The following is a 21,370-nucleotide window of genomic DNA, read 5'->3' on the forward strand; positions in this document are numbered from 1 at the left end:
GGGCAGATTGGGGGTAATTACCTCCATCTGCTCTCTTGGGGGGGACATAAAAACTTTTGCCATATCTACTTAAGGTGGGGCATGGCCGTGCCCTGATGGGCAGCCCTTATTTAAAAAAAATCCCTGGTGTCTAGTGGGCTTTCTCTCCCCCCAGGGGTGGATGATTGAGAGTAATTACCACATCTGCCCCGCCCCCAGGAGGAAGAAAGATAGATATATTTGAGGAGGTTTGGGGGAGCACAAGCCCTTGCCTAAGGGGCTGTTCTCCCTATCCCTGGTGCCTAGTGGGTGGATCCTTGCTTGGGGATTGCCCTTCTGTGGTGATGCCCAAGCAGGGTCCACTGGGCAGAACTGGATAATACAGATTTTTTCCTTTCCAACAAAACTTCTCCCAAAAGAATTAGTGCTAGGGTGGCTGAGATATGCCCCCAAGCACTGATTCACTGAAAGTGAAACTAGCCCTTCGGTGCGCTGGGTGCGCTGATCATCATTACAAACAATAAAAAAGCCCAGACTGCCCAGGAAGCTCTTCTAGAGCAGCCAGAGCTGCAGAAGAAAAGAAACCCTCTGGTGCAAAGCACCAGAGGAGCCTTTCTAGCCATCCCCAGTGACAGCCAATGGCTGACCGATGCACCAAAAGGTTGATGTCAGAATCCTCAGCTTTCAGTTACCCATAAATCAAGCGATGGGCTGACATCTCTGATCCTCTGATTTCCAGGTACAGGCCTCAAACACAAGCCTCGTGAATTTAGAGCCACAGCTATTAAACGCATCAAAATTAATTAGCTGTTTGTTTAAGGACCGGTGTATCATCTGTTTTTTCCTGAATTAAAAGGCACCACGCCTCTGTCAGAATTCTTCTGATGTGCCCTTATTGAACCCTCTTTATTTAAGTGCATAACTAACATTTTAATCACAGGGAGTATCTGCGCCTCTGTCGCAACAGTGATAGGAAAATAAAAAAGCACTTGAAGAGTTTAATGCTGGCTGTGTAATAGCGCTTTTTTTTTTACTTTAACCCAGGTTGCACAGCAGCTCGTGCTGCTGTGCAACATATAAAAAAATGTATAAAGCCAATAGAGCATGCCTAAGCGAACCCTATTGGCTTTGCCAATGCTTGTTTCACCTTTTCCACTTCTATTTTTTGCCAGCCTTTTTTTATGAGCTTACTTTGTTCCTTTTGTTAATCTGTGTTCCTTCCTTTGCTTCCCTCTGCCCACAGCTGCATGGCTCTTATGCGTTCTGTAACATTGGACGTTTCTCCGTTTCGGTTGTGGCCATTACTATTCGGTCACGTCACATCGCTGTCACTATCTTTGCTGTCAGATTTATAGTAAACCAGTCCTGGGATCTTTTGTTCCAGTTCATAGAGGACTGGGCTTGGCAGTTCAGCCTGGTCTATTCCTATTGCAGCAGGGTCAAGACTGATTTGCATATAGGTGGGTCCAAACTGAGGTGGCATGGTGTGCAAAATAATGATGGATTAGGGTGCAGACTGATTGATTACCAGTGTCTGAAATTATTTCAAGCAGTCCATCCCTTACTGTTTTGTATATTCATTGTGTCACCCTAAGTAGGACAGGTATGCCCAGCCATGGGTGCCATGCACACTGAGTCACTGCAACTAAGCTGTACCCCATTACTAATGCAAAACTGGTCCTGGGCTGCTTGTGTTCTGGTTCAAGAAATACCTGGCTTGGCAGTTTGGGCTGGACTGATCCTATTGAAGCAGGGTTGAGACTGATTTGCATATAGCTGGGTCCAAACTAAAGTGGTATGGTCGGCAAAATAGCAATGGATTGGGAGGCAGCCCGAGTGACCACCAGCTGGAAATTGTCAGAGATCTCGTTTTGGGGCTCTCTGATATGTTTTTTCATTTCTCCCCTGCAAGATTGCTTCACTTTCTCCCCGGTGTCACTCTTCAGAGGTAACAGCATTTCATTGAACTGGTTTTTAATCTGTTCACTATATTTACTCAGGAGGGTTCTTTCTTGGCTTCTGGATTTTTCCTTAGTGTGACACTGCATGTTTTCTGATTTCAACGACCTACGGTGTTGACATTTACTAGACCTGTTGTCATATTCAGATGGGTTTACTGGCCCTGTTGACATGTGGATGGGTTTACTAGCCCTGTTGACACATTAGAATGAGTTTACTAGAACTGTTGACCCATTAGGATGGATTTACTAGACCTATTAACGCATTTTGATGGGTTTACTAGACCTGTTGACACATTAGAATGGGTTTACTAGCCATGTTAACACATTTTGATGGGTTTAGTAGACCTGTTGACACAATTGAATGGGTTTACTAGACCTGTTGACACATTAGAATGGGTTTACTAGCCATGTTGACACATTTTGATGGATTTACTAAACCTATTAGCGCATTTAGATGGGTTTACTAGACCTTTTGACACATTAGAATGGGCTTACTAGCCATGTTGACACATTTTGATGGGTTTAATAGGCCTGTTGACACAGTTGAATGGGTTTACTGGACCTGTTGACACAGTTGGATGGGTTTACTGAACATGTTGACACATTGGGATGGGTTTACTAGACCTTTTGACACATTTGGATGAGTTTAACAAACCTGTTGACACATTAGGATGGGTTTACTAGCCATGTTGACACATTTTGATGGGTTTAGTAGACCTGTTGACACATTTTGATGGGTTTACCGGACCTGTTGACACAGTTGAATGGGTTTACCAAACCTGTTGACACATTAGGATGGGTTTACTAGCCATGTTGACACATTTGGATGGGTTTACTAGACCTGTTGACACATTTGGATGGGTTTACCGGACCCGTTGACACATTTGGATGGGTTTACCGGACCCGTTGACACATAAGACCTCCAAGGACATAATGAGGGCCTTACTTTCTTTAGGAAAACCTTGACGGATATACATAGATGGCCTCTTTGTGAATTTAGAATTCTGTCTACTTTTCAGAAATCCATAGCTTTCCTCGACCACCCCTAGGTTTCACACTGGTTTCTACCTGAAAATAGATGCAGGTGGAAAGCACAAAAATAAGAAAACTGGCTGCCTCTTTGAAAAAAGCCAAAACTGTGGTAAATAGTTAGATGCATGTTCCTAAAAGCTGGGGCAGTGGTAACTTTAGCACAAAAGGCTTTTGGTTGATGCCATTTTTAAGAAAAAGAAAAGACACTTATCTGGAGCACTTTTTCCTACATTTTCAAAAAGACTGAAAATTTAGCTCTATTTTACCTATTTTCTGAGTCCCATCCAGGGGAGTCCACAAACCCTGGGTACCTTTAGAGTCTCCAGGATGTTGGAAAAAAATATGCATATTTTGCATGGATACCTTGTGAGGAGAAAAAGTTAAGGAAGCCTAAATGTGAACTACCCCAAAATAGTCAAAAAGGGCTCAGCGCTTGAAGGGGAAAAGGCCCAGCAGTTAAGGGGTTAAACCATGCACTGCTGTGCAACATGTATGTGTAAATGTAACGTGGAATCTGCAAGCAACACAAGGCTGAGGGAGTGTGGGACAACATAGAAGATGGGAATCCACTGAAACAGTCGCCCACCATTCACAGGAACATTCCGACTTTTATCTGTGTCGTGGGGGGTGTTCATTCTTAGAATTGTGGAGATGTGTTCTTTGGGAATTTTGCTAGCTTCTTTCTCAAGGTGGTGTCCCGAGTAGAGAATCTTCCTCTGGCAGTACTGCATTTTGAAGGGCGCACCTTGTGTCTATTCTCTGTAATGTGACTCAACAATGCAATTGTCTCTTGCTTGCAGGCCTCTCAAGATATTGACACCATCAATGGGTTATCAATGCACAGCACTAAAACCAAACTGCAAGACAGCTGTAAGGTCTCCAGATTTCTCTTTAATGTATGATTAAAGATTAAGGGGCTTTCTGTATACTCCATTTGGACTCTACACCACACAACAGTTTTCTCAAAAAAAGCAAAAAGTAGTTGGCCATCCTCATGTAAAGGAATGGAAAAGAACGCTCGACAAAGATCAATGAACGAGAAATACTCTGTATCCCCTGGAATCTGAAAGAGATTCTCTGCAGCATTCATTACTACGAAACGTCATGGGACTAACATTTGGTTCACATTTCTAAATTCCTGACCGATCCACCATCTCTTGTTTTGTTTTTCCAAACCCATCTCTGGTGAGTTGCAAGGTCTCACTAGCACTTTCTTCAAGATAACATGGATCTGATGACAGGAGTGATTCCTGCCCCATGCTCAGGGGTGAGGTTACAACGAGGCATTAAGGGATACCCTGGATTAGGTCTCACTTTGATTCTCATTGCATTGACATTTTTAATCAATTAATGTTTTGCCTGTAAAATCCCAGACTTCCTATTTTACTGTACCTTATAAATCAGGAGGTAAGTCTTCCTTGGTTAGAACTGGGAGGAACCCAACTGCTGTTCCTCATGTTTTCAATTTAAAATCCACTCCCTTTATTTTGCAGATTAAATCCCTCCCCAGCGTGTTTACTGGACTAGAGTCACATAATACAAACTGATGGCCATTTTCAAGGATACCTATCATTACAGGGACTTTAGTTGAAACTGGGTTCATACTCTGTTGTGGATGCCTACAGCTTGGACTTGTTCTCCCTAGAGGGTTAGAGTTGGGACCTCTACTGTTCTCACATTAGAGCGGGTGGCATCATTATCGATTAAAAATGATACAGAATGGTAATTTACTTTTCTCTCCACTTATGGTTGACTCTGGTCTACTTCTAGAACTGTTCCAAGTAGGCATTCCTCTTCCCCTCCCAGGCACTGTCATTGTGACTGATTAGTACCCAGTCCAATTGGACTGTTAAAAGTTAGAAACTGTTAGGAATTGTCAGCAAATATGAAAGGGTTGGTTTTGCTGCATTGTAGAGTTTGGATTTAGACTGTACCTTCTGTTTCCCATATTTTGTTGCCTCAATAGGCTTGGAGCACATTAGCATTAAATTACATTTGAACTTATTCTGCATTGGCACTGCATTCCCTTTTAATTTTTACTCAATTTGGGTTCAGCCTTCATTCTCACTTCCAGTGACCCACCTTGTTACAAATATGATAAGCAGTGGTTTTCTTCAACATTTTTATGTCCATCCCTGTATTTGAGTCGGCAGCCAGCCCTTGGGCTGTACCTCGCGGACCAAAATTCCCTGTCTACACCAGCTGAACACCACCTTGAAAACCAACTCCCTGCATTCCTGCACCGACACAGGGAATAGAATTAAACCCTGAATCTGTCACATCCTTTTTGAAGCAGCTTTGTCTGTGCTTATATGAATTTCTACTTAATCTTCTTTTGCTTTGCTTCCAAATTGTCAGTGCAATATTTTGCACAGGCAACAATCTCGTCTAGTGGCTTTGGCTGCCAACAAATTACATTTTGCTCCATATGGGAACTAATTTCTGTAGGCAAACTGAGTATGCACTTGGACAACAATCCACCAAGATTCTCCTTTTCTGGATATTCAATGCCACTACGCTGTCTGAAAACATGCATCAACCTCCTATAATAAACATGCACCAACTCTTTAGACTGTGAATTTGTCCTGGTTATTTTGAACAAACCTAGATCTATCCGAGGGACCTTCATTTTGAAATGAGGAATTACCTGGTTACATGAGAGCAGGAGAATGCACATTCTCTGTGGTTCATTATTGGGCCAACCCACAACTACATTGCATTCTGCCCACAAATCCTTGGGACAGCAATTTCAAACCGAAAGCACCTTTAAGATTTTTATAATCCTTTCAACCTCGGTGTACCATTTGTCTGGATTCTTTGTTAACTTTGGAAACTGATGTGTGAATAAATAAGACCAGAGTGACTCCAGAGCACATGGACATACTCACCTCCGTGTACCTCTGTCAAAAGAACTCTCCAACCTGAGTCACTTCCACTAACTCTCACTTACATTCCTCCTGTTCCCCTCTCTTTTTCATCTTATTCCCTTCCCACTTCAACCATTAATTCTTCTATTTTTGTACTTTGTCCCACACTCTATTGCATTCCCCCAACTTGTTAAGAGTGCTGTACAGGAGTCATCCAGAGCAGGTAAGTTGTGCACATACCTTATTTTTGTGATAAGTACACCAAGCAAAGGAGCAGTGCCAGCTTGCTCCCAGCTCTTCATCTGCTCACAGCCAGATGCCATCCTCAGAATTCCCACTACATTCTGATTCCCCCCAACATTCTCTCAATCTTCCTAACATTCTGGCCAGAATGTCCCACACAACTCCTTAACATGCCCTTTCAAACTTGCCAATCTCATTTTCTTTAATTCACCATCTGTCTCCACCATCCTGAAATTTGTTTGCATGCTCTTATTTTCATTCAGATCAATCCCAAAATCCTCAGCCAACTCCTCCAATCTAGCATGTGCTTCACAGGTGTATTGTGAGGTCTCTCCACTCAAGAACATAACCCCAGCCCCAATGAACATTTTTATCAATTCTAATTCAAGAATCTGCTTCACTAGCTCTTCAAATTCTGCTGTTAATTTTATGACATCTCTGTCTTTTTGGAAATCTCTTCTGATTGGGATTGTGTTTCAGAAGCAAAAAGCTGTAGTGATAACCGGTACAAGGGTCAAACCAAGATGGACTCAAAGTAGCAGGTTGGAAACATCCCTGTGAGGGTCCTTGTGCCAAAGGGCCACTCGCACCTTCTATGAGCCCCCCCTTTCTGCTGTGGAGATTGCGCTACACATTGAGGGGCAGCATTGTATGGAGTTGTTCAGGAAATCAATAAACCATCCAAGAACTAATCTTCTGTATCATTGTCATTCACAGGCTCTCCCTTGTCGCCCGACCTCCCTTTCTCTGTATTTTTGCCTGGTCTCTTCCTTTACAATTGCAGGATAAAGACCCATGCCCTTAAGCACACTCTCTCATCACCTCTGTGCCTTGCGTTCTTTTTTGACCCCTTCAACCTGCTTTTCCTTTTTGTGTGCAGCATGTGCTTCAAACTGCATGGGTCTTGGGTGAGGGTTCATCGCATTCACCACTTTTCCCAAATTTTTCAATTTTTCTCACATTGAACGTGCCATAAAGTGGGAATAGCAAATGCGCAACTCGCTGTTATCTTATTGTTTGACTCCAAACACTTTTGTGAAGTTCGACATCAGTGGCCAGATTGCAGATGGGTGTCCTCTCCGATGGAACTTATTCAGCCTGGCAAGCAGATGCATCATCATTTCTCATTTTTTTCTATTTTGCTATTTTCTTAAACAGATTTAGGGCCAGATTTTTAAAAAAGTGGCACTGCACGCAGTGCAACATCATTTTTCTTGCACCCCTTAGCGCCCCCTAACTACCATGGCAGTAGTTAGAGAACTAGCGTCAAAATCTTTGACGCTAGTTAGCTCTACAGGATTAGCGGCACAAATGTTGATGCTAATCCTGCAAAGCCCTTTGTAAACAATGGTGTGCCTTCTTATAACTCTCTGAGCAGGCATTGAAAGTACCCAAAAAAATAACGAAAAGAAATCTCATAGATGTTCTTGGCCAATTTGTTTAGCCCCCCCCTAATGGGGGAACACCCCCTTTGCATACATTATGCCTGGCGCAGGCATTATGTAGCACAAAGGGTTACCAAGTGGCACAAGGTATGCATTGTGCCACTTTCTAAATTTGACACTGCGATTTTGGCCTCGTTGGGCCACATTAGCATAAAACAAATGAGACTAATGTGGCCCAAGAAGACAAGAAGTCTTAAATCTGCCCCTTAGTTTCCCTATTCACACAAAATAAACACAGAATGTTTCAATCCCAAATTAAATGACTACCAGTTTCCAGCAAATCACAATGTGATATTCAGTGACACAAATGCCCAATCCCAGTGCGACTCCATGTAACCAACCAATTGCAGTACAGCACCAAATGACATAACAATGAATCCTAGCACTGCAATCAAAGCTGAACAACCAATCTCAGCATGATACCTAAATGATATAGCACACAACACAGCAGAGGGCATTTTTCACTTCACTCCCTTCTGCTTAGCATAAACAAAATATCACAAAGTACAACAATTCTCATCTGCTTTACCTAAAGGAAAATAGAATCCGCAATCTCTATAAGGGTAATAAGGAATGGTATTCTCCTGGCACTACCAAAAGTACAAAGCAAGCTCCTGGCCAGCAGTAGCCCATTCCGACCTGCGGGATCCATTCCTGTGCACAACTGAACACCAATCTCAGTTAGTACAATGCCACAGCAGACATTTAATACGTCCTTATCTATGGTGAGGCCATAGTGCCTCACAGTCCAATACCTGAACCTTAAGAGACAAGTTAAATGCCGGTTACTTTTATGCTTATATGTCTGCTGGTCTATTTGCATGGGTACCTGTTTGGCTGTTGACCTTTGAACACAGACACCTGTATGTCGGTTGGTCTGTTTGCATTAGCACCTGTGAGCTTGTCGGTCTGTGTAAATGAGTGCCGATACATTTGTTGTTGACTATGTTGTCTATAACATATATATTTTTCTGGAAACGTCACTTGTGCATGTGTGTGGGTACTTTTGTAGAGAGTTATTTAATTGGATTCCTCTGTGTGTTTAGTGTGTGCTCATTGGTAGGTGCATGTGGTTGTGGGCCTTAAAATTGTTAGGTCTGCACGCATGGGTAAGAGTTTTGGTCGATGTACAAGGAGTATTTGTTCTTATGAAGGCATGTGTGCTTGGCTACCTGCAAGTCTGTTTGTCACTGTACATAAATGCCCATATGCATGTTGAATATTGCACATGGATATGTGTACTCCTGCTCTGTGTACAGTGGTGGTTGTGTGACTGCTCATCTAGTTGCTTGGATTTCTGTATGGGTTGTTGGTCTGCATACAGAGATGCTTGCATCTCTAATGGTCTTTATACCGTTGTGTCTGTGTGTCTGCTGGTATAATCTCATGACTGTCTCTGTTGGTCTGGGTACACAGATGCCTGAATGTCTGTTGGTCTCTTTGGCTGGGTTCCTGTATGTTTTCTGTTCTGCACACATGGCTACCTGTATGTATATTGGTCTGTTTGCATGGATAGTTGTTGGTGGTGCCTGTTGGGTATTTCAATGTTTGGCTTATTTCAACACAGAAAACCAACAAAGAGAAGTACTTAGAAGAGCTGCCGAATCATCTGAGGAATTTTGAGCGTCTTCTCTCCCAGAGCTCAAGTGGATTCATCATTGGCAGCACGGTGAGCTAAGCTGAAGGTCCATGATTGCCCTCTGAAGGGGTGACACCAACCTGCAGGTAAAAGAGAGGTTGGGCTTTGGAAAACTAAAACGCTGCAGACTTCCAGTTTATCGTCCTATGGAACTGTCCCTTACAATGCATTTTGGTAACAGAGACATTTACTGCCAGATTTACTAAGATTGTGCCTTACCTTTGCATCGTAGTGTGTGTATAGTAAATATGGTGCATCCATGAGGCACAAACGTACATAGCGAAATGATTTCCCATGCAACGCAACCCAGCACTGCATGAGTCTTAGTAAACCTGCATCATAGTGGGCGAGCGGTCTGTGGAGTCTTCTCTGCCGTAATGTACAGAGTAACAGAGAGTGGCAGGTACAGAGGGGCGTATGGTCTAGGCCAGTCATTCTCACAGTATGACCTGGGGCCTCATACAGCCCTCCCGACCTTCACATGTGGCCCCAGCAGATCTACTGCACTGGACTGTCGTGTGCTTGATCGAGCAGTAACATTCAGAAAGATATTGAAGAAACAGCTAGCATTTATTTACACTAGCTGAACTACAAGAGAAGAAGCCGCTAAGGTGTCCTGGAACACTTAACTTTAGGAAAGCATTATTTTTATAAATACATTTTGCAACAAACGTGTAAAAATATGATAAAGGGCCTGATTTAAAGGTTGGCGGACGGGTTACTCCGTCATTAACGTGACAGACATCCCATCCCGTGTATTACTATTTCCATGGGATATAATGGAATTGTAATGTGGTGGATGGGTGTAACATTTGTGACAGAGTAACCCCATCCACCAAACTCTAAACCAGGCCCAAAGTCTCTCCAAAATTGAAAAAGTATATTCCATGAATATGCAGATGTGTTTCCCCCCAGGACATCTGATCAGATCAGTGCAGTTAGAAGTATTTGTCAAACTTATAGTTTTCAAAAATGAACGTAGAAATGTTAATGCCTCCGCCCACCCTGACAGTGCCAATAGTGAGCTAAGAGTCAAGTCAGTTGCCACATAGAGCCTTCTGGGTGGTGCAGGTTGTTATTATACATGGATAACATTATAGTTTGTTGCATAAAACTCAAGAGGGAAGGTTTTGTACAGCGCATATCCTGAACTCATGTATTTGAAGGTGGCCCTATATGTCATAACAAAGAAAAAAGAGGCAAAGTAAAATTAGACAAATGTCAAGAATCACACAACTTGGGCTAATGGGGAAGCCGGGATTGATCCCACGTTTTCTGGTTCCACATTGCGCAATGGATTCTATTTGATTCCAATTCAATAAACAAGCTACATCTTGATTTACACTTGAATCTTCCAAGCTAGCGATAGCACCCACCAAAGCCCCACTTCCACCTTGCTGGCATCAGAGCGGCCCGCGGGCACACTACAGACCACCCTTTGTTTGTGAGAACCCACGGTCTTTGCAGTTGCTCCCTCACACAGCATGGGGATGACTGATTCACGCAGTGGCAGAGTGGGCATATAGTGTACTTGGCCCAACCAATATGTGTGGGTTTAGGAAACCGGAAACAGAAGAGACCAGGGAGGGTAGTTATGAGGGGAAACTAGCTTTGTTCATTCATGTTTTCCATCTCTTTCCGGTCCCATGGACCACTCCTTTTTTCTCCTCAGTGTCTTCATCTCTGGATAAATTCTCTTTGTCCTTCCCCTTTTCCATCCCTCTCTCTGTGGTCTCTATGGAAAGTTCCTTCATCTCTGCCATTTCTTCTGCTCCTTCCCCTCCTTCGCCATACATTTCTTCTCCTTGATTTGCCATACGGGGCTGTATCACTCTCCCTTTCTCCATCACTGTCTTAAACCATGGGGCTGCATCATGCCGTAGGAGTCCCCTTCTTCAGAAGGATCTTCGTCAGTTAACTGTTCTATCTGTCTGCTTCTGACAGGTCCACTTTCCTTTTCCATTGCACAATCTTGTCCCTTTGTGTTTCCTTCATCTCCATTGTTCTCTTCCTCTCCTAGGTCTCTTTTCCTTTCTCTTATTACACGTTCCTCTTGATGATTCCTTCATCTCCAGTGCATTCTTCTTCTGACAGGTCTCCTTTCATTTTCCACTATTACTTGATCTTGACTCTTGGTGATTCCTTCATCTCATGGGTCTTTTCTTCATCTTCTTTCAGGTCCCCTTTCTCCTGTTACTCTCTGTTGCCCTTTGGCAACTTCTCCATCTCCAGTGTCCTCTTTGTCTTCTGTCAGATCACCTTTCCTTTTCTCCTGTTCCTCATTCTTGTCCCTTGGTGTCCTCTTCAGGTCCACTCAGTGATTCCTTAATTTCCTGAGTGTCTCCTCCTCACAAGACACCTTTCCCATAGTGTTCTTCCTTTCTCTTTCTCTCTATTAGGGCTGATTCTTCAATCTTTTTGTATTCTCATTTAGAGACCTCCCCTCCAAATAAACAGAGTCATCAAGGGTAGGGCAGGTTAAAGCTGACAGCTGCAAAAGATCCCTTGTGTTTTTTTCCAGGAATTCAATGCGATCTTATGCTTCTTACAATCCCTTGCAGAAAATGCAAAAGACACAGGAATCTAAGATTTGTGATCCTTGATCACAGATTATGAATACTCTTGTTCTTTATCTTAGAAAGAAACATTTACTACTGCCCATTCATCTGACTTTTCTCCACCTTCCTTTAACCACACAGTGGTTGCTTACCCAGTGCTGAGACATGATATGGCTTGTTTTGAGGGTGGTACTAACAGATAAACAGATCACCTTTGATTTTTGTCTTATTATTCATGCTGGTCACACAGAGGGTCACTTTTCTTCCCCATCTTGTCCTCTGGAAAGGTCTCTTTTGCTGAACACCGTTTGTTTTCTCTTATCTCTTGAGCGATCTCCTCCTCACTTGGATGTCTTTTCCACTTGACAGGTCTCCTTTGCCGATTACAATCTCCTGGACATTCTTCTCTTCCATCTGTTCATCGCCCCAGACTGCCTGAATAGCTTCCCCCGTCTGAAAGCCTTCAAAGAAAAGATGGAATCTCGTCCCAAACTGAAGGCCTTTCTGCAGTCGAATGAACACAAGACCCGTCCCTTCTTACCTGAAAATATGCTGTAGTTGGATCATCATCCAATGGGCCATCGGTCACCTCAGAAAACCTCTCTTCCACCTCACCAGGAAGCTGTGACTGACCACTTCATCCAGGGGAAAGAGCTGATCAATCTCTGGGCTCATGGAAGGAAACTGAAAAATAAAAAGCTTTATCAAAAAGTCTCGTCTGCCCATCTGCAAGACTGTTATTGAATGTTATTTGTATTTATTTAAAAAAAGCCCTTTGAAAAGAAACAATACACTTTCAAAATGGCGGCACAAAGGAAGATTGTTGGTAACAGATAGAAATGATGCTATAGTGCAGTTAATTAATACAGATATAAGGCTTAGGTAATATATATTTACGTTCAGTTACAAAGGCTAGCAGGGATGGGACGAGGAGTCTGGGGGTGTTAACAGTGCTGACTGTCCAGCCTGAAAAGGCCTTTGAGGACAGCTTCAAAAGCAAAAAAGGAGGTCTTTACCCCAAGTTTGCAGGCAAGGGTGCCCCAGTGGAGAAGACCAAGCAGTTTGTAGGACCTTTTCGATGTGGGTGCTGGCTGGTTTGAGAATGGGCAGAGGTTCTGGGAATCTAGAAGCAGTGAGTGTGCCTGGGCATAGCATGAATATGCCATAAGAAACAGGGTATGGCCATGCCATGCACTGCCTTCTAGGCTGTAGTGGGGAGTTTGTGTGGCGCTATGTCTGGTGACAACTATCTTGGTGCCTCTTGAAAGTAGTGGGGGAGAGGCTGGGAACTTAAAGGGCATGTGTTTGGCAAAATGTACTACGTGCTAAGTGTCAACCAATCAAGTGGCAATCACTTAAGGTACTCAGATAGTGGCTGTTGCACACATCCAATTTACTCAAGTCCAGTATTTGTATGTAGTAACTACACAAGGAGATAATAGTTGTGCCCTGGTGTTCAGCGACTAGAATCTGACCTCATTTATCCTTTGAGTTAATCAATTATTCCTGTCCAGTGCTGGAGTAGAATTGCACACCAGGCTCCCGGGCAGAAGGTGATGATGATACCGCATCATGGCAGTGAAGGAGGAGCCGTGAAAGGCATGATGATTCCAAACTCTGTATGAAACACTTACACCCACTGGATGGTGTCATCAATGATGTAATATGAGACGTCAGAAGTGATGTCACTGACCATGTCATGAGTGATGCAATATGTGAGGTCATAAGCAATGCATTGCGGGGGCGTACGTTATCGTTAGCTCAGGTAACTATAACTGCTGAATTTCTATGGTTTTGTGTGTATTAAATCTGAGAATAATTGTAATGTCCCTGTAACCTTTGTTTTTTCTGTGAATTCCTAAGGTTTTTTTCATTCTATTTCCTAACTATAAAGTCCCTGTAACTGTGGTTTTTTTTAGCGAATTGTATAGGTTTTTATTGGTATTTCCTAAATATAAAGTCACTGTAAGTCTAGTCTAGTCTTCTGGATTTGTAAAGCACATGGCTACCCTAAGGGCTTCCCAGCGCTAAGCAGAGTTGAGATACTTGACTAGATAAGCTACGTTATGTAAACAAGAAAGTTTTTAACAATTTTCTGAATTGGAGTTCAGATTCAGTCCTTGTGATTTGAAGTGGTAGGGTATTCCAGAGCTTTGGAACCATGAAGGTGAAAGAGCGGCCTCCAGCTCTTGCCCTGTTGATCCTTGGCACTGTAAGTAGTTGCTGATTTGATGAGCGCAGAGGTCTTGAAGAATGATGGGATATCAATAATCCCTGTATAAGTGCAGTTCCTTTTTTATATATTGCTTTATATGCCAGCCAAGCAGTTTGAAGTGAATCCTTTTCTATACTGGAAGCCAGTGTAGTGCCGTCCTAGCGGCAGTCACTGGCTGAGATGTTGGGATATTCAGCACTGTTAGAACTGCCACATTTTGTAAAGTTTGCAGTCTTTTGATAGCTGATTAAGGACTTTCTAGATGTAAGGAGTTTCCATAACCAAGCAGTGAAATAATCAAGCTTTCCACTGCAAACCTTCGGCTTGAGTTTGGCGACCAGCTCAATAATCTCCTCACAGGAGGCCGAAGCAAGTGGCCATCAGTTTTTAAACCTGGGTTGGGCCAGTTGGCTTCTTATTGATCTAGACTCCAAGGCTTTTCACCTCTTCCTTAGGACTGGGTTGATGCCCAGACATAGAGGCCAGTTAAGCTCAAACCACTGAGCCGGATTGTTTCCTACCACCAGCACCTTAGCTTTGTCTCCGTTAAGTTTGAGGCTGTTGGCAGCCATCAAGTCAACTACGTGCTTCAAGATTTGTCAAGGAGGGCGGAGGTCCTGTCTATTTGATGCAAAAGGCTTGATTATTTGAGTATCATCCACGTATGATATGGCTGTAAAGCTGTATGTTTTGATGATCTCCGCCAATGGACGGACATATGTATATTACATAGTGTTGGACTAATTGAGGACCCCTGCGGCAATCCACACTCCGGGGGAAAGATCTCAGATTGTTTATCTTCTTCACAGACTTGAAAAGTTCTGTTCTGAAGAAAGGCAGCCAGTCACTTTAATGCTGACCCGGAAATCTCTCCACCTATCAGCCGTTTGATAAAAGTGGTGTGTGAGACCATATCAAAAGCAGCTCGCAAGTCCAGAGGGATCAGGGCAGCTGAGCCCCCAGTGCCCAGGATTCCCCTGAGCTCTGCTGTGGCTGCTGAAAGGGCTGTTTCCCTGCTGTTACCTATTCTGAATCATTTGGGAGAAATGTAAAATCTCATTCCCCTCAAGGTAGCTAGCAAGTGCTTTGTTAACAATTGGTTCCAGCATTTTGCTAGCTCCTGGCAGGAGGGAAATGGGGTGATAGTTTAATATTATAATTATAATAATAATAATAATAATAATAACCTTTGTATTCTTACAAAAAATATATATTTATTAAACACAACCAACAATTACATTATTTTAGCCTTAGTTTGTTTTTAAGTGATGGTAATCTAGAAATATTTTATGTAAAAAAATATATATTAAAAAATATTGTTAATTCTTGTGAAATCAAAAATTATGGGTTTTTTCGCATAAATGTTGTCCATAAATGGAGACTATAAAATTGATGTTTGAGGTAAGCGATTTAGTAAAATAACATAGACACTTACATTCCAATAAGTAATTCCAGCTTACAAGGCTGTTTAATACATATTTCTGGATTCACAGTGATGTCACAGTACCGCCTCGACGGCCATTGAATCCCACGTGACAGAGCTACAGATACATGTCATTGGTCCTTCCCATTTCTCCTTAGAGGGTCTCCTTAGTCTTCACACCTCTGCAGCTCAGGAGGAACTCTGCCTGTTTTTTTCTGGTGTTTTTTTCTAAACCATCATTGAGAATAGCATCAGGAAGAGCAGGAGCAAGAGGAAGAAGAACTGCTGAAAAAAGGAATCTATTGTTGGAAGTTATTCTCCATGCCATCAGTAGAAAGGTAATAATAATAGCAAACGTAGTAAAATGCAGCCTTTGCAATAAACAACTCTCCAGAGGGATAACGAAAAGTATTTCCATGACCCGAGCAGCATGCTAAAACATCTGCTGACCATCCAACCCCAACAACTGGAGAGAGAGGAAATCCAGAGAGTTGCAGCAGAGGCATCCACATCAACTGATGCAACGCCACTTGCTCCCGGAGAACCGGTTTCTGCTGCCATTACTGAAAACATTCTTGTAGTAATCCCCCAGATGCTCAAAACACAGCATGCAATAAAATAATTTCCACTTGAGAACAGTCCATACAAGCATTTGGGCAGGCTGTGACAAATTGTAACTGTTATGTTGTTTTGCTTTTTAAGACTTTTTGCAAAATTTCTCTGTGTTTCGCTAATTTATTTTTATATTTGCAGTTTGTTGTAAAAATAAAACCATTAAAAAAACACCAAAAAAAGAAAACTAGTTCCAAAAACGCAGGAAAAATTGCTATTTTTAGGACCGCCTATTTTGGTTTAGAGAAAGAAAATCTATATGTAAAATGTTTGTTTGTCAATCTATGAATAATTGTTGTGTGGGTGTGTGAGTGCCTGTGTGGTCTGTCTGTGAGTGGGTGTGTGAGTGGGTGTGTCAGTGGTTTTGTGGGTATGTAAGTGGGTGTGTGAGTGACGTGTGCAAGTGGGTGTTTGTGTGGCTGTGTGGGTGTATAAGTGCTTGTGTGAGTGCATGAGTGGGTGGGTGAGTGACTATGTGGGTTTCTGATGAGTGAGTAGTTTTGTGGGTTTGTGAGCAGGTGTGTAAGTGGATGTATGGGTCTGCAATTGTTTGCGGGGGTGTGAGGGCTGTGTGAGTGTGTGAATCAGTGCGTGAGTGGGTGTGTGAAAGACTGAATGGGACTATAAATAGGTGTTTAAATGTGTAATCTGTGTAATCTAATGCAACAATGGTGGAAGAACTAATTTGTAAACCACATTTCTCCAGTAGGTGGCGGCATCCATCTATATAAAAGAGAAAAAAAACAAATATGGATTAGTATTACAATTTATACAATTGTAGCTGGATAACTTTGTCAAGCAATAAATCACTACACATTTCTCTCTAATGCTATGTTATAAAAAAGTCAACATTTTAATTTCCCTTTGTTACTGTTTTCAGACTTTATACTTATACAGCATCAATGATGTATTCTCTAAAGAATTATCCTTGAACACTAGGGACAAAACAATCATATAGACTGTATAGACACCCCACAAATGTACAGTAGGTCACTTCAAATAAGTATTGTACACACTACATACCTCTAGCAATCTGTTTATCTATACTTGCAGTACCAATCCAAAAAATGCAGAAATTGTGAACTTCATCATTAGATGTGCTACAGTGACACTGCTAACTATATAAGAGACAGAGGCAAAGGCAAAGCCTTATAAAGACGTCACCCTTGGTAGGCTGCATGATGTCATAAATTCTGATAATACATCTACAATAATTAGACTATTCCACTTTTTCAACTGTCACCCTCCTTAGACCTTTGGTTCCAAAAGAAAATATAGGAATTTGGTGAGTTCCAATGCAATCTTTGATTGAATTTAAGGTTCATATCATTACATTCTGTTCATCCACTTCTACTTTTTAGGTAGACAGAATAATGACCAGATGTTAAATTAACTCCTTCATGTAAAATGATAGTGACAGTAGTGTATGCTTTCCCAAGAAATCTATAGTTTTCCTGCTTTAAAATAGTAATCTGAGAATCTAACTTCCTGCTATCTGTTCTGCATTCGTGTAGTATTAAAATAACATACTTGCCAGTTCTTGCTATATGTAAAGTTGACAGAACATCTGTTTGACATCTTGGGTGTATATTATTCTGTGTGTTTTTTCTCAGTAATCTGTCAAAGGTCACATTTTCGGAAACTGGTAACATTAAATAATTAAAACGCATGTATTCTTTTTTATTCTATTTCTGTAGTTGATCTATACGAACAATCTTCACATTCATGGAACCACATTTAATTTAGTGCTCTCACTACGCAGACAGTTCAGCAACACACACAGAGCAGAGCACAATACCTTCTGTTGTGTCTCTTGAATGCCTTCTGCAACACAAGGTAATGCAAACAATACGTTTACCACAACATTAGCATAGCGGTTCACAACAAAGGGGTTTGACAATTGGTACCCAACAACATCTCTCTCATTTTAAATTTTTTGTTTCCTAACATCTTCCTTCTTCTTTTCCATGTCCTTCCTTGCAACAGCATCACTACACTGCTTTGAAACATTCCACTTTGGACAGATGCAACATTTCTCATAATCTGGATAAATGTTCTAAATGAGGAGCATACAGACTTCTTAATTAGTTGTATTCTTTAACACAACTTCAGTCTGCATTTATCTTGCTATCATCAAATACAACTAGATACAAACCAGACAATGTCCTAACTCGAGACAAAACTACATATGACCTACCTTCCTTAAACACTGTACTACTAATATTAATATGTTAATACAGACTGCATTTAAACATAAACCTTGTGATTTATGAATAGTAAAAGTGTATGCTCGACAAACTGGTAACTGTTTCCGTCGAACATATAAACCTTTCACAAGCAAAGAACGTGCAGTATATTGTGTGATTTGATTTGCGTTGTCAATCTTATCAAATTTAATCACAAGGCATTCCACCTCATTCCTATGCGAAAAATTCATAACTTTACCCATATACCATTAACCACGCCTTCTTCAACGTTTAAATATTGGCCCAAAATCACCCAACAGTTTTGGCAGAGACATGATTGAGGCATGATACAGAGACGGGGAAGTCGCCATATTGTCCGGCGTGTAGTAGCCACAAACTGGCACTGATGAGCCATTAGTGGCGCATGAACGTCTAATATGTAGAAACCCAAAAACACAATCATAAGACCTAAAGGAAAAACAAGCCTCATCCCTGCAGGAAAAGACAGATTGTGTCGCATACAACCAGTAATCACACAGAAAAGCTGTTGCATATAATAATTTGTAACCAGCGCAGGGGAAAGGGGAAGCGGTGGGGAAGAATCTACATCTTATAGTAGGTGAAATATCCATGGTGCGGTAATTGCAGGAGTATCTAAGTTAGGTTGGCTGTGGGGAATTTGAAGGGGGTCTAGAGGTATGATGCGCAAACTTGGAATCAGAGGCATTGGTGTTTTGTAATGGCTCCGCCATTAAGAGCAAACATTCACACAAGAGTTGCCAAATGTCCTTTGGTCTGGAAATTGGGGTTTGAAGAGACTAAGGGTAGGTAAAGAATTCTGCTCTGCTGGCAGAGTTTGTGGAGCACAGAGCTCTGAAAAACTCAGCGAACTGACACAAAGTAGAGTTTTTTCTCTTGCTCATGCTTGCCAATAACAGAAATTGCTAAGTTGGCGAGCGAGATTTCTGAACGCGAGCAGTTGCAGTAGGCCGCAACCGTTCATGATGAGAAAGCTGATGCTCACGGTGAGTAAGCTGCTGCATGAGTAGAAAGTCTACTCAAGTGGCAGAAAGAACTTAGTGCTCTCTGGCATGCCGCATGGTGCAGTTCATACTGATTTTACAGTGCAGGAGAAATTCCTGGTGCTGAAAATCAGCATGAATAGCACGGCTTACCCAAACTCAGCCACTCGCAGCGGAGTTTTTTCTGGACTTCATGGAGTTCTGTGTAGCAGAACTGTCCGAATTCTGCCCTGGCCTAAAAGAGAGGCATAGAGCTCCTTGCTGGTGTCACAATATATCAAGCTCTTAAGCCACTACCTAGTTGTGGGCGGGCGACAACTACCCCAGTGCATCGTAATCTCTTGGTTGGCAAAGAGGAGAGTCATAGCAAAGTAGCATTTGGTGCTTTTAGAGAGATCCTGTGTATAGCCCAGAAATGCTACCAGAGTGTCTAGGTCGGAGCAGACATCTGTCATTTGGACGAGTATAGAAAATACTTTGTTCCAGTAAACAGCAATGTGTCTGTGCATCCATATCATATGGATAACGTCTGCTCCTTTAGTGTGACATTTGGGGCAATCAGTTGATCTGGTGTGGTCAAACCTGTGTTGATCAGTAGGGCTTCTAAAGGCTCATCTCAGGAATTTAAAGTGAATGAGTTTGTGACAATGATTGGGTGATATGACATGAGTTTGTGAGCAGCATGTGTACCATAATTTATTTGACGGAGAGTCTGTCTCCCAGCGTCCCCTGAGTTCTGCGTCTTGCACTGGGAGCATGGCCACGCTGGTATGATACAGCCTTGACACCAGCCGAGTGCCATCGCTGTCGCCTATCACTGGAGTCCGAGGGGTGAACTCATCTGGTGCCAGTGGGTGGGAGGAGACTATGGTGTGTAATGCACTGTGTATACAGCGCATTATAAAACGATCCATGTGTTTAGTATAAGTGAAGTAGGTGTCAGTGGAATGGATTAGTGCATGGCCATCCTGAAAAAGATTCCCAATGGTGTGAAGGTCACATTACAGCAAAGTGCATTTCGCCAGGGCTTCACAAGGTAGCTAGGGGTTGCCAGGCAGTGCTAGTGACTGTGAGTACAGTATTGAGCTCTCCCACTTTACGTTGTAGCTTTTGCCATGCCCAAAATGTACCGGACAGAGTCTGTATGTCCTTGGGGTCTAGGGGAATCCCCTTGGGGAGAATAGAAGCTAGAGGTGTCAGTACAACCAAATCCCTTTCATGTTTAGTATAGGGGATTCTAGTCTCCGAATGAAACCAGTAGTGTGCGTACTAGCATTGTGCTGCAAAATGATATATGTGTGGATGCAGCACACCAAACCAGCCGTTTTCATATGGGAGCACCAACATATCCTAGCCAAACACCCATTGCAGCCAAATACTGCAGATTTACATTTATCTATACTTTGTGTCACATTGTTTCTATATGTGTAGTACTGGAGTACTTCATATATACAGACATTTTTAACATTTTCGCTCCTTTTTTTTATATTAAATGTCCAACATGTTTGCTTTTACAATATCTGTACTGTCTGGCTCAAATTCAGCAAGATTTTGAAATTCTAGAAAATACTTTAAAACTCTGTTTTGAGTTGATGATAGGCCTAGACTGACCCAAAAAATTGCTTTGAACTTAGAATATAAACTAGCAGAGCTCAAACAATCACAACATTCATAGGATCTAATTTCCCTGTGTAAAAGCATCTTTAATCTGCATCTGTACCATTTCTTTGTTAGAGACTTTTCAGCTGAGATCTCATTTCTTCCCACACATCTTTCAGTTCTGTCTTCTTAGATTTTGTTATGCATGAAGTAACCTCACAAGCAACATCTATAGAGTTGTCTGCCACAAATTAAATATCCATATTGACATTCCACATTTTCAAAATGATAGGATTGTAGTAATTAATATATTTCTCTGTTCACCTCAGTTTGCAGGTGTTTGTTTCTTGATTTATGAGTAAGTATATGTCGTACTGCAGACATAAAACTGTTCACTCTTCCTTTTGAAATAACAAGTCTTGGAAATCCAAGACGACATTTTGTGAAACATGTTTCCTTATCTATGTATTTCTGCTTACAGCACTTTGCACATCTATGTGACTAAAAATACAGTACTTTCTGCTGTAGGCCTTTTTCCTTAGAGGAGCAGCCTCAGGATTTAGGGGAGGGTCCTTCACAAAATCTTCCC

The 21,370-nt window shown here is 42.0% G+C and overlaps 1 protein-coding gene across 2 annotated transcripts in view; it reads left to right on the forward strand.

Moving 5' to 3' along the window:
• LOC138293745 (glutathione S-transferase P 1-like) overlaps positions 1-12,435 on the forward strand; it is a 71,145-nt gene extending 58,710 nt beyond the window's left edge. For both annotated transcript variants that reach the window (XM_069233082.1, XM_069233083.1), the window contains exons 6-7: positions 9,095-9,196; positions 12,094-12,435. In XM_069233082.1, the coding sequence (XP_069089183.1) occupies positions 9,095-9,196; positions 12,094-12,282 (291 nt within the window). In that variant the 3' untranslated portion in view covers positions 12,283-12,435. The remainder of the gene's footprint in view (positions 1-9,094; positions 9,197-12,093) is intronic.
• Positions 12,436-21,370: the final 8,935 nt, after the last annotated feature.

Source organism: Pleurodeles waltl, chromosome 4_2 (genome assembly GCF_031143425.1).
Source record: "Pleurodeles waltl isolate 20211129_DDA chromosome 4_2, aPleWal1.hap1.20221129, whole genome shotgun sequence".
NCBI lineage: Eukaryota > Metazoa > Chordata > Amphibia > Caudata > Salamandridae > Pleurodeles > Pleurodeles waltl.